Here is a 13,810-nt window from a genome sequence, read left to right on the forward strand (position 1 = left end):
AATTCTTTGGTGCTCAGCTTTCTTTATAGTCCAACTCTCACATCCATACATGACCACTGGAAAAACCATAGCCTTGACTAGATGAACCTTTGCTGGCAAAGTAATGTCTCTGCTTTTCAATATGCTATCTAGGTTGGTCATAACTTTCCTTCCAAGGAGTACGCATCTTTTAATGTCATGGCTGCAATCACCATCTGCAGTGATTCTGGAGCCCCAAAAAATAAAGTCTGACACTGTTTCCCCATCTATTTGCCATGAAGTGATGGGACCAGACGCCATGATCTTCATTTTCTGAATGTTGAGCTTTAAGCCAACTTTTTCACTCTCCTCTTTCACTTTCATCAAGAGGCTCTTTAGTTCTTCTGCATTTTCTGCCATAAGGATGGTGTCATCTGCATACCTGAGGTTATTGATATTTCTCCCGGCAATCTTGATTCCAGCTTGTGCCTCTTCTAGGATCACATTTATTTGACCTCTGAAGACCTTAAGTGACATCCCGTAAATTCTGGAGTCACGTTTTGCTGATGTGCTAAAAAAAAAAAAAAAACAAAACAACGAACAAATAAATGAAAGACTGAGGTTTACAATGGCTACCAGGGAAGATCAGAAAGATCTGTGGCTAGGCATGGTGGCTCTCCAGTCATGAGGCAAGAATACAGACAAGATTATAAAACACACAAGGCTAAAGTTGATCAGAAACCTTTATTTGGTCTTTATCATATATTAACCAACCTACACAAACCATTTTCTATATTTCTACCACAAGCAGCTGCATCCAGGCCAGAAATGGAAGACCCAAGTAGTGGAAGACCTTGTAGATTAAAGCTAACAGACTTGTTCAGGCTTAGGTGAATGTAGAACAGAAAAAATGTGTAAGTTCAACATTTCAAAGACTCTTCGTCAAAGCTGAGGCCTGCAGAGGGTCTAGCTGAAGGATGCAGGTACAGGCTCACAAAACTGCCCAGCTCAGCAATCAATCCAAAGTACCTAAAAACACAAAGAGCAATGTTTAAACCAAGGTGCTTAAGAACTGGATGAATGGAGCAAAACGGGCCAAGTGACAGATGCTTTGGTACTAGCAGTTCTTCTAAGACCAAAATATTAATTTTGAGAAATACCCATCCAAAAGATCCTTGGGGAAAAAACATGTCATTATGAGGGTGGGCAGTTGAGTCTAGACAATTCAAATTAGTGGTGGGAAAAGGGCTAAGAAGTTGTGTTACTTAATGAGCATCTGTGGAGACTACACAAGGGGGGAGTGATACAAAATAAGTAAGTTCCCTAAGTAGAGTTTATAATCTTTTGAAAAAGATGATAAACAAAGTCAGCAGGCTCTCTTCTAAAGAACTAAATGAATTATCTGGGGAACTAGCGTAGCTTCTGAAAAAATCTAGCTTCCCACAGTCAAGCTTTCTGCAATTCTGGCCTCTGGAGGCCCCCAACATAACATCTGGCTCCACCTCTACCCACACTAATATAAAATTGCAAGGCAAAAACCACCCTCCATACAGATACATACACAAGTTCTAAAGAGCCTTCTTATTCCCACATTCTAAAATAGGATAAAAATTACAAGGCATCTGAAGAATGCCTACCTAGTAAAAGGAAAGTAAAAAGAATAACTTGGGGAAAGAACATGTAAGGAAACAACAAAACAAAGAAGGAATACCTCAAATTTTTTAATAGCCTCTGCTTTTGATAATGGCAAGTTCCTGCTGAGATCAAACTGATACAGCTGATTTAAAATATTTTTTAAAAGAAAATCCTTCAGGCATTAAACAGGCCTCATGAAAAGGCAAATCCAAAACCTAGAGAAGGCAAGAACACAAAGAAAACCTGGCCTCCCAAACTGCTTTGACCTCAGGGGAATCTGCCAATCCAAAAGAGAGCCGAGAAACTGTGCTGTGATTTGACTGAGGCAGTGAAGAGTCAAATATGAGAATGTGCCCAAGTGGAAAGGTTTGATAATTGCCCCCTCTTTAAAAGCTGGATTCCCAAAAGGCTACACCCTCAGAGTAAGGCTGAACTAGAATTAAATCAGTCCCATCACAGACCTGACATCACAGATTATATCAACATAGTGATCAAGAAATCCTCAAGTCCTGGATTCAAGAAAAAGGTCCTGCACCGATACCTGACTCTAGGTGCCTTGCAGAAGCAAATAAAAATCTTTGGAGAAAGGTTTCATTATAAAGGCCTCAAGTGATTATCCAACAAATAACTTTTTCAAATACCATGACCAAATAGCCATATAGGGAAAAAAGACCATGATACAGTACCAACAGAAACAATAAAACCAGAAAAGCAAGCAAATCAGCCTTAAATGGCTTTGAATATTAGCTTGGACACAGACTATAAACAAGTGTACATACTGTGGGTAAGGAAGTGAAAGACAAGCTTCAAAACATCTGCAGCAAATACAAACAAAAATGACAAAAGAGATTTGAAAAGTAATGAAATGGAATTCGCAAAAACTAAAACCTACAAAAACAAGAACTGAAAATAATAACTCAAGAGAAAAAATTTAAAGAAGACAAGACCACTGAAGAGAGAATTATAAGTCAAGAAAATTACACAGAATACATCATGGAGAGGCAAAATTACGGTTAACTTTTAGCATATGCTTAACGCAATTCCCAGAGAGAAAGCAGAAAGAACAAAAGAAAGGAGAGAGGAAGAGACTTCTCCAGGAGAGATGAAAGACCTCAATCCATAGTTTTAAAAAGCGGTGTTCTTTGGAAGGAATGATGCTAAAGCTGAAACTCCAGTACTTTGGCCACCTCATACGAAGAGTTGACTCACTGGAAAAGACTCTGATGCTGGGAGGGATTGGAGGCAGGAGAAGGGGACGACAGAGGATGAGATGGCTGGATGGCATCACTGACTCGATGGACTTGAGTCTGAGTGAACTCTGGGAGTTGGTGATGGACAGGGAGGCCTGGTGTGCTGCGATTCATGGGGTCGCAAAGAGCTGAACACGACTGAGCTGAATTGAACTGAACTGAAGCAAACTTAGGAAATTACTCCTGGATACACTGGAGTGAAACTACAGAAAAATCAAAGACAGAAAAAATCTTCAAAACCAGAAAAAGGGGGCAAATTAGCTTCAAAAGAAGCAACAGGAGCCCAAAAAGAGAAGAATGATCACTTCAACGTGCTGAAACAAATAAAGTTTCACCTAGAATTCTATATTCAGCAAAATATCTTTCAATAAAGAAAGTAAATCAGTGAGCCAGAGCAGGTAGGAAAAAAAAACTTTTAAAAAGGTACTTCTAGACCCCCCAAAATACAAAAACAAAAAAACAAAAGCAGAGTTTGCTACCACCAGACACTTGATGATTTACTTCGGAAAGAAAATGATCACAAATGGAGAAGAAATATAACGAGCAAAGACAGTATAAATATATGGATAAATTCATGTATCACTGCCTGTATAATTAACTCTCAAAATAATAGAGAAAATGCTGAATAAATTATACTTAAAAGGCAAAAAACAGAAAAAACATAAAATAAGGACAAACAGAAAGCACAAAATAAGACAGTACATTTAACCCATATGTATCATTAATTACATTAAATTAAATGCTCCACTTAAAGACAAAGACTATAAGCCTGAGGTTTCTTTAAACAATTCACATCCTACACACCAAAAATACATCCGCATGTAGAGAAATTCTCCCTGAAAACTAACTGGAGATTGGCAGAAAAACTCCTGTACAATCAAAGCTGTAAGAAAGACCCCACAGAGTTAGGAAGGGAAGGGAAGGGGTCAGGTCAGGACCTGTACCCCAGGAATAGATACAGAAGATAAGGCAGATCACACGGTTTGGAGCTTCTCCCTGGGTACTGAGCAGTTTGAATCACAACAAGGGCACCCCAGCTCTGGGGCCTAACACAGGGAGGATAAGTCCTTCTTAGCTGGTTTGAAATCTATGGGGACTGACAATGGGGTTGTAAAAAAACCTAGACTCCACTCACGACAAAGTACACACACACTTGCTTACTCCCAAAACAAGGCAGAAGCAGCAGACTGGAACCGTGACTACCCAGTGCAGGCCCCAGCCCATGTCAAGCGCCTCCTCCAGCCCCACTTGCTCCAGAGTGCAGTTCCACGCTAGGGCAAAGGCTGCCACAGCTGAGCAAAACACTTGGCCGTGAGGAACAAAGCCAGCTTGGATCTGGCAGGGCATCTGAGGAGAACAAGGGAGCCCATCACTGGTCACAGGGTGGCAAATCAGGAGTGATCCGGAGTTCTGACTGGTGCTGGGACCACCCGTGCATGCACCCCAGTCCGTGCCAAGCCCCACTCTGGTCCTCTCGCCCCACAGGACAGCTCTCCACGAGGGCAAAGGCTGCCATTTCTGAGGAACGTGCACAGCTGCGGAGGCCAGGGCAGGCTCAAGCCCCGCACAGCATCGCAACAAGGAAAGGGCACCCATTTCTAGCGTTCACAGCAGCAGGAGCTCACAGCAGCCTGTAGCTTCAACTGATGCCAGGACCACCCAACCACAGGCCCCAGCCTCCGCTAGGTGCCCAATTTAGCACTTCTGGTTCTAGCACTGCACTCCTTTGGAGCAACAGTGCTGATGCCTGGAGGAAGAAAGAACACGCACTCAACATGAACAGAACCAAGCTGGACCTTCCTCTAAGGGCTTCTGCTCCAGCAATTTGGGACCTGACATCACTCGTGATAGGGCAGTGTTGGCAACTGATGAGTGAAGAAGACCCAGGTCACACCTCCCCTTGGCTGTGGCCCTCCATGTCCAGCCCCACCTTCTACTAAGGTGGCAGCTGCCAGCACGCTGAGCTAACATGTGACTTGTGTTCACTTAAAATCCAACTCTCCCATCTGAGTCACTGAGCCCACACAGAGTACAGAGATGCTCCCAAATAAGCACTCCCCTTCAAGACCAGGATGGGTAACTGTTTCACCTAATTTCACAGAGACAGAGAAATCTTAAGCAAAATGAAAAGAGAGGAATTTCTTTAAAAATGAAAGAACAAGGAAAAAAACCCTGAAAGAACAACTAATGAAACAAAAATAAATACTTTACCAGATAAAGAGTTCAAAGCATTAGTAATAAGAATGCTAATTGAACTAGGGAAAAGAATAGATGAACCGTGAACATTTTATCAAGGATACATTTCTACTAACAGACAACATTCCAAGACTGAATGAGGAAGAAAAAATAATCTGAATAGCTGGACCACTGGTAGTAAAACTGAACCAGTAATCAAAAAATATGCAGCAAACAAAAGTCCAGGACCAGACAGATTCAGAGAAATTTTACATGTTTATACAGCAAGAGCTTAATACCTATCCTTCTCAAACTATTCCAAAAACCTGAAGAAGGAAATACTCCCGAATTCATTCTACAGTAAGACCACCATTATTACCCTGATACCAAAATAAGACAAACTACTGATGAATATCAACACAAATATTCTCAAAAAATATTAGCAAACCAAATCCAACAATATATTAAAAAGAATCATATGCCATGATCAAGTGGACTTTATTCCAGGATACAAGGACAGTTCAATATTCACATTAACAAAAGAAGGCAATGGCAACCCACTCCAGTCCTCTTGGCTGGAAAATCCCATGGACGGAGGGGCCTGGTGGGCTGCAGTCCATGGGGTCACTAGGAGTCGGACACAACTGAGCGACTTCACTTTATTTTTTCACTTTCATGCACTGGAGAAGGAAATGGCAACCCACTCCAGTGTTCTTGCCTGGAGAATCCCAGGGACAGGGGAGCCTGGTGGGCTGCCGTCTATGGGGTCGCACAGAGTCGGACATGACTGAAGTGACTTAGCAGCAGCAGCAGCAACAAAAGAAAAGATTAAAAATCACATGATCATTTTAATAGATGTAGGAAACGCATTTAACAAAATCCAACACTCTTTCATGATAAAAAGTCCCACCAATGTTGTTCATACCAAACTTGCAAAAATAAAACTCGATAATACCAAGCACTGGTGAGAATGGGGAGCAACAGGAACTGTCATACACTCCTGGTAGAAATGTGAATCGGGTATACAGGATGTTTGACAGAATCCACAAAAGAAAAAGATACATATTCTATGCTATATTCTTTCATAAGGGAAGGTTCTTAGAAAAGAATACATACACACACACACACACACACACACATTTCCATAAAATACCCAGAAGATTACAAAAGAGATGAAAAACAGTGGCCTGAAAGGAAGGGACCTATATAAGAGATTAAAAGACAGAGAGGTTAAAGGAAGACTGTTCATAATACTTTTTTCAACTTCTAAACTCAACCTATTAAGCATGGAAGATTTAATTATGATAAGGAGGTATGTTTTCAGCCTTGACACAAAGTTAGAACTAGAAGTGAGCTAATAATGGGAAAGGAAGGAATAAGTTCACCAACAGTCCTACCTTACAAAGTGAGTTGTCAACAAAAAATACATGTTTTAGTATGTTACCTAAATTGTAAAGGTAACAGAGGAACTAAAAACAATGATAAAACTGCCAAAAACAAAAAAGAGGGAAAGGATTGATGGGGTAGTATAAGTTTACCAAAACTTCATTTATCATCACTGGAAGTCAAAAGACAACATCTAGAGTTGATAAACCAACAACAAAGCATACTATTCAAAAATATAAGAAACCATCTGAAAAGCTAAAAACACACAATGACAAGATGAGGGGCAGTAGCTACATTGCATTGTAAGTCATACGGTAACTATCTGACTTTTAATCATGAATATATACTGACTCATTTAAAAAAAAATTCCACTTAGAACATACACAACTAAGGACATAAGAACATTCACTTTACCAAGAACAAAATAACATAATACTGACTAAATCCTAGGGGGCTAAAATGACCAGCCAAAGGGATTCAATTACTGAGATTACTGAATCCAAAGATGAAAATGAACACATCCACCACTTATTAAATGGCCATTTATTAAAAATCCAAGCCAAGCATCATCCACGGTAAAGGCTAAAGTGGAAAACTTCGTAAGGTTTCTACACTCCTACTCCTAGTACCCTCCAATTTATCATCCTGGCACCTCAGGTTGGTAGTCTTATGTCTTTAAGGCAGAAACTTAAATAAATTGCTCATCTCTTTGAAAAGATGATAATTAAAAATAAACAGAAGTGCTTACTTCAGCAGCACATTTACTAAAATTTAACAACACAGGGAAGATTAGCGTGGCCCCTGAGCAAGGACGACACACAAATTCATGAAGCAGTCCATATTTAAAACTAAAAACAAACAGCCAGTTACGCTCCAGATATTTTTGACTGAAGAACTGACAGGATGTCAACCACAAGCAGGTGCCCACCTCAGGGAGACAGCCAGCAAGTTATTTTTGAGATGACTATGCAGAAAAGAGGCTTAAAAAAGATCTACAAATTAAGAGAATACTCAGTAATCTAGGCTTAAAGCCAGCCATAGGAATGTATCTTAAAAGACATTTAAAATAATATATCCATACATTCAAAGCTACAGTTTTTGCAGTAGTCATGTACAGATGAGAGTTGGCCCATAAAGAAGGCTGAGTACCGATGCATTGATGCCTTCAAATTGTGGTGCTGGAGAAGGCTCTTGAGAGTCCCTTGGACAGCAAGGAGATCAAACCAGTTAATCTTAAAGAAAATCAACCCTGAATACTCATTGGAAGCACTAATGCTGAAGCTCCAATACTCTGGCCATCTGAAGTGAAGAGCCAACTCACTGGAAAAGATCCTGAGGCTGGAAAGATTGAAGGCAACAGGAGAAGGGGGAGACAGAGGATGAGATGGTTAGATAGCATCACCAATTCAATGGACATGAATTTGAGCAAACTCCAGAAGTGGAGGACAGAGGAGCCTGACATGCTATAGTACATGGGGTTGCAAAGAGGTAGACATGACTTAGTGACTGAGTAATGACAACAACCAAAAGGGCCAGAGACCAGGCTGATTACAGTTGCAGAACGAAGGGGTGTAAAAAAAAAAACCACTGAAATAATTCAAAAAAAGATTTCTGAAAGTGATAAGGCTTCAGGGAGGTAGACAGAACATCCTGGAATGGTAAAGTTGAGAATGAACTGAAGGTACACAGCTTTCACAAAGCTCTTCAATCAGAATACATGCAGGAAATAGTGAGCTGATCAAATTTAGGAATTGAGTAGGAGTGAGAGCTCTAAGAAAAGTTAGCTAAAACGAGGAATTTCAAATATTTTCTATTTCTATGAGATTTACTCAGAAAACAGGAGTTAACCTGAAATTCCTAAGGAAAAAATAACAGGCCAGAACAGTATCTCATAGCAACAAAATAATTACTTTACACAGATTGCTGAAGAAGAAACAAGAACAAGAAACAACCCTTTAAATGTTGGCAATCATTTCTGATCTCCAGCATTATGACAGGTAAGATTTATATCTAAGGCGGGCAATCAAAGTAAGAATCAAACTTCTGAATCTACCTAACTCCACTGGGTCCTTCACAGTCCCTCCCATTTTCTATGGTTAAGCAGTTTTCAGGAGGAAGTTCTAATTATTCAAGGGAATTTGAATTTGTTTTTCCTATCTTAAATAGGAAACAGGGAGAAAAAGTATTTCTACATGAAGAAAGAAGAACCAGGCCATTCGTTTTATAAGATTTTGAACTCAGACTGTTAGCACAGGAAAGACAGATGGAAATGATTACCTACTGATGGAGAACTCACCTTCCAGAAAAGCAAATTCATCCACAGCTTCTATTGCATTATCTGAAACACAAAGTAAAGGGACATCTGACTGATTTCGGTCATTTGGGCATCAATCTCTTACAAAAGCACAACCCACACAGAGACCGGCATGAGGCTTTATGCAAGGAGGGAATTCATAAAATTTGCCCCTTGCTACCTTGAAATCCGAATCTACTCCACCATCAAATCCTACACATCAGCTATCTCTCTACAAGAGTAAGAAAGGGGACTTCCCTGGCCGTCCAGTGGTTAATTAAGACTCTGGGCCCCAGTGCAAGGGGCAAGGGTTTGATCCCCAGTCAGGGAACTAAAATTTTAAAAAAAGAGAAAATAAGAAAAGCCTGGGTAAATACTGTTCATGGAGGGAAACATCTTTGCTCTGAAAGTTATCAGAGAAGAGTTTGGCTATGTAGCAGGGCAAGTGAGATTATAGTATATGAGTTTACACATGTTTCTAGTGTTACTAGCTACAAGGCAGAGTAAAAAATCGAACATCTACGTGAAAAAAAAAAGTCATGGCTGGTACAACATGGCAGAAGGTATAAAGGGACCTACTCAGCTTTGGCAATACCTAGACTCCTTCGGAGAAGGCACTAGCGGCCCACTCCAGTACTCTTGCCTGGAAAATCCTATGGACGGAGGAGCCCGGTAGGCTGCAGTCCATGGGGTCGCTAGGAGTCACGCACGACTGAGCGACTTGACTTTCACTTTCATGCATTGGAGAAGGAAATGGCAACCCACTCCAGTGTTCTTGCCTGGAAAATCCCAGGGACGGAGGGACCTGGTGGGCTGCAGTCTATGGGGTCGCACAGAGTCGGACACGACTGACGCGACACAGAAGCAGCAGCAGCAGACTCCTTTGGTTCTCTGTCCCAGCACCTCTCCAGCCACCCAAAGCATACGGATTAAAAAAGGAGGGTTTTCTGGCACTGTGGCAGCCCAACAGAAAACATCATAGGAAGAGACTCGGGGCACCTCTCATCCTATAATGACGCCATCTCGACTGGCGTAAGGGAAAGCCCCGACGGGCCCAGCCCAGCCCTCCCTTGTCTGCCTCCAGATCCAAGATACCACAGTGACACTTTACCCAAATCTCTCCTCTGAAGAGTTTTCCTCTTCCCTTGTTGAGCACAACAGTAGGCATCTTTTGCAATGGTTTCCACAAAGAGTTCCTGTAAAGAAAATAAGCAGGCAAAAAACTGAAAAAGTTACAATAAACAAACGAAAATTTGAAAACAAAACAAAAAAAACCAGAGAACTGTACCCATGAGTTCCAGTACGATTCGTGTGCGTGCTTCTTTGGTGGGGGTGGGGGCGGGGGTGAAAGAGAGGTTCTCAGGGAAGCTGAAGGTTTTCCTGGACTTGATGAAGGTCTACTCCCCTTCCCCCTCCCGCAACTGCTGAAGATGCATCCACCCCACTCACTCGAGACTCCTACAAGTTCTGTTAGACTAGAGACGCAAGTTATAAAGTCGCGTCCAGGCCCTCTTGAAGAGGTAGGTGTGTTAGCAAACCAGTACAACTACTGTATCTGTATGTGATCCTTTTTCTGTCTTCCCTTCCTATACTCACCATCTCAGAATCCGCCCTACCACCTTTCTCACCTCCCGGGCCTCAGAACATCCCGCCCTACGCTTCCGGTGCTCCCCAAACCAGGACCAAAGGATTGCTAAGCCCCGCCCTTCGGAAGAGCCCCGAGCCCCGCCCGCCACCACGCACCGCGGCACCCCCCGATCCCCGCCCCATTGTGCCCAAGCCGCACCGCGGCGCGTGCCAGAATGAAGATGGCTTCCTGTCCCGCGAGAGTCACGTCGGGGTCCGCCTTCACCAAGGCCTTCACTCGCGCCAAAGGCAGCCTCGAGAGACGAGCTCCGGACGCACTCGTCGGGGCTGGGGGCTGCGGAGTGGCTGCGTCCCCACCGGTGCCCTCCTCCTCCCGGGAAGCCCCACTTCCAGGCGCCACCGCCGCCATCCCCGCCCTGAGCGTCCTGCGCGCGGCCGCCAACTGTGTGCGCGCAGGCGGGGCCGGCCCCTTTCCCGCGCGCGCTGGAAGCCACGCCCTCTACGGGCGCGTGTCTCCGCCCCTCACGCGGCCGAGCACTGCCGCGAGTTCTTCTAGGCACCTGTCGAGTCTTACTGCACAACTCACATCTTTGGGGGTCTGGGGCTCTCTCTTACTGTGCCTGATGACTCTCACGCGCCATCTTGCCTCCTCTGAGAAACTTGATTGTAAAAGTAAATACAGCAGTAATAGAAATATATAGGAGAAACTTGAACAAGTTTATATGCTACTACTGCTGCTGCTGCTAAGTCGCTTCAGTCATGTCTGACTCTGTGCGACCCCATAGACGGAAGCCCACTAGGCTCCTCTGTCCCTGGGATTCTCCAGGCAAGAATACTGGAATGGGTTGCCATTTCCTTCTCCAATGCATGAAAGTGAAAAGTGAAAGTGAAGTCGCTCAGTCGTGCACGACTCTTAGCGACCCCATGGACTGCAGCCTACCAGGCTCCTCCATCCATGGGATTTTCCAGGCAAGAGTACTGGAGTGGGTTGCCATTGCCTTCTTATATGCTACTGGAGGAGACTAAAATAGAAGCAATAAAAATGTGGGAGGCAAAAGTGATGGACAATATTTTAACAATTCTTCCCACTTTCAGTGATAAAACCTCATCTGTGTCAGAGTCCAATTAGGAGAAAGAAACCACACAGAATTTTAACAGTAAAGTTTAAAAATTCGTAACTATATAAATACAAGATTGACTATTAAGGTGCAAAGAGAACTGTAAAGAACAGGAATTACATGTATGCTCCCAAGCTGAGGTAGAAAACCCAAGGATGAAATGAACACGAAAGGGCACCCCATCCCACCAGAGCTGCGATCAAGGTCTTGTTGCGGAGGAAGCAGCCATGACTCCCTGAGCCACAAAGTCACTTAAGTGCCCCGTGGCTGGACTCATGGGCAATTCACCTTCTGGGGTGCTTCGGAAACATGCCTAAGGAGAGGTGCTGCCCACTGCTGGCCACTGTTGTGCACTACAAAAACCTGTTCTCAAAAAAGCACACTGGGACCAAGAAATATCCCCTTTTGTCCTCCAATGCACGCTACTGATATAGCATAAAATCATAATCATGTGGCTGAAGAGAAACCTTCTGACATCGCCAGCAAGCAATGAAGGTGGATCTGGTACTAAGAAGCAATCGGTTGATAATGGCACACCAGTTCAGTCAGTTCAGTCACGCAGTCATGTCCGACTCTTGGTGACCCCATGTACTGCAGCATGCCAGGCCTCCCTGTCCATCACCAGCTCCCAGAGCTTGCTCAAACTCATGTCCATCTAGTCAGTGATGCCATCCAACCATCTGATCCTCTGTCTTCCCCTTCTCCTCCTGCCTTCAGTCTTTCCCAGCCGCAGGGTCTGTTCCTATGAGTCACTTCTTTGCATCAGGTGCCTACCAGGCTCCTCTGTCCATGGGATTCTCCAGGCAATAGTACTGGAGTGGATTGCCATTTCCTTCTCCAAGGGATCTTCCCAACCCAGGGATTGAACCTGGGTCTCCTGCATTGTAGACAGACGCTTTCCCATCTGAGCCACCAGGGAAGTCAAACAGTACCTACAGCTGGGTACTCTGCCTTCCCAGCTGCTACTAGACTGAAATGTCAGTGCTTCTCTCCAAGGCCATTCCCTCCACCTTTGTCCATCAGATTTCCAACCCTTCTTGCTTTCTCCAGGAAGTCCCTGTGGCATCTCTTCTCTCTCTTCCTCTCACTCTCTCTTTCTTTCCCTCTCCTACAGCATCTACTTTTCCTCCTTCTGAACCATTCCTGTTAGTAAGTGTGTGCTAAGTCACTTCAGTCATGTTCAACTCTTTGCGATCCTATGAACTGTAGCCCACCAGACTCCTCTGTCCATGGGGTTCTCCAGGCAAGAATACTGGAGTGGGTTGCCATTTCCTACTCCAGGGGATCTTCCCAACCCAAGGATCAAACCCGTGTCTCATGTCTCCTGCCTTGGCAGGCAGGGAGGCAGGTTCTTTACCACTAGCATAACCTAGAAAGGCCTCCTATTACCATACATCTTTACTAAAAAATTTGCTCTTGACCCACACACCCCCTCTGCCTCATTTCTTTGCTCTTATTTGGGGGAAGAAAAAAAAAAACCTTTTGCAAACTTACCTATAGTCATTATTTCCAATTTGTCTTTTTTTGCTCCCTCTTGCACTTACTCCAGTGAAGTATTTAATACCACCATCCACTGAGATTGCATTTTCAAGATCATCAATGACCAGGGCCTTGGAAAGATACAGGAGTATCTTGTACAGTACAGTACTTATATCTTTCCAAGTACAGGAACTTGGAAAGATATTTTTTCAGGGCTTTTGTCTATCTAAACAGTTTGATCTTAAAATGTCTTTCAAAGGTTATGGACCCTTGTGAAGTGCTAGTATTCTAAATCAGTGAAGATTTAGGATCATCAATAGAGGATTTGTTTGTTGTATTAAGAATGCACATGAAGACTCTTCATGGAGTCCAGGCACCAATTATTCCTGTTGACATGCAAGGAGACATCTATTTATGCTGTCTAGGCTAATATTATAACTCTTGCAATGAGAAAAAGGCAGCAACACAATAGGAAAAACAATTGCTCAAAATGTCAGAGCTCGCTGAAACCTGTTTGTATTGAAACAATATGGCTTTGGGTTTGGGGTTTTTGTCCGCTGTTTGTGCCTCTGCAGTCCTCTAGTACCATTTATTTAATGTTGGTTGCATCATTACTCATGACGCTGCAACATAGATTGTGGCACCCATGCATACTCTCTCAGAGAATGTCTCTGTGCTTCATTGATGATGACCAAAAAATGCAAGCCTCTCCAAGCCTTATATACATGAAATTATGAATGATAATCCAATTTCTGATTATATTAAATTTTCTGTTTGGAATTTTATAGTATTAACGTATAACAACACATCTTCAAATCACCTTTTCTCTTGAATTCTTTAGGCTATAATCACTGCATTTTTTGACTATGATCATTTTAGTGTTGTCTGCAGTCCTGCTTCCAAACACACAACCATCAAAAGGGAAGAGA

At 43.1% G+C, this 13,810-nt stretch overlaps 1 protein-coding gene and 1 non-coding gene across 3 annotated transcripts; one reads left to right on the top strand and one right to left on the bottom strand.

Annotated features, from left to right (window-relative positions):
- Positions 1–683: 683 nt before the first annotated feature.
- POLE4 (DNA polymerase epsilon 4, accessory subunit) lies at positions 684–10,737 on the bottom strand. Of its 2 annotated transcripts, none has more exons than XM_055539545.1 (4): positions 10,484–10,730; positions 9,809–9,893; positions 8,701–8,742; positions 684–987 (listed from the first exon to the last, which is right to left on the bottom strand). In XM_055539545.1, exons 1-4 carry the CDS (start codon positions 10,691–10,693, stop codon positions 974–976), a joined length of 351 nt encoding a protein of 116 aa, XP_055395520.1. In that variant the 5' UTR covers positions 10,694–10,730; the 3' UTR covers positions 684–973. The 2 variants fall into 2 exon arrangements, with proteins under 2 accessions (XP_055395520.1, XP_055395519.1); XM_055539544.1 differs by lacking the exon at positions 684–987 and adding an exon at positions 5,503–5,814 and having other exon boundaries at positions 10,484–10,737.
- On the top strand, positions 7,145–7,250 carry LOC129623973 (U6 spliceosomal RNA). The gene has a single exon (XR_008700714.1). It is a non-coding gene; the product is annotated as a U6 spliceosomal RNA (small nuclear RNA).
- Positions 10,738–13,810: the final 3,073 nt, after the last annotated feature.

This window comes from Bubalus kerabau, chromosome 11 (assembly GCF_029407905.1).
Source record: "Bubalus kerabau isolate K-KA32 ecotype Philippines breed swamp buffalo chromosome 11, PCC_UOA_SB_1v2, whole genome shotgun sequence".
NCBI classification, from domain to species: domain Eukaryota; kingdom Metazoa; phylum Chordata; class Mammalia; order Artiodactyla; family Bovidae; genus Bubalus; species Bubalus kerabau.

Coding starts and splice junctions, on each gene's coding strand:
- POLE4 (XM_055539544.1), bottom strand. CDS start 10,693: ATGGCGGCGGTGGCGCCTGGAAGTGGGGCTTCCCGGGAGGAGGAGGGC. Junction 9,894..10,483: donor TCATTCTGGCACGCGCCGCG/GTGCGGCTTGGG, acceptor TTTTCTTTACAG/GAACTCTTTGTGGAAACCAT. Junction 8,743..9,808: donor TCTTCAGAGGAGAGATTTGG/GTAAAGTGTCAC, acceptor TTTGTGTTTCAG/ATAATGCAATAGAAGCTGTG.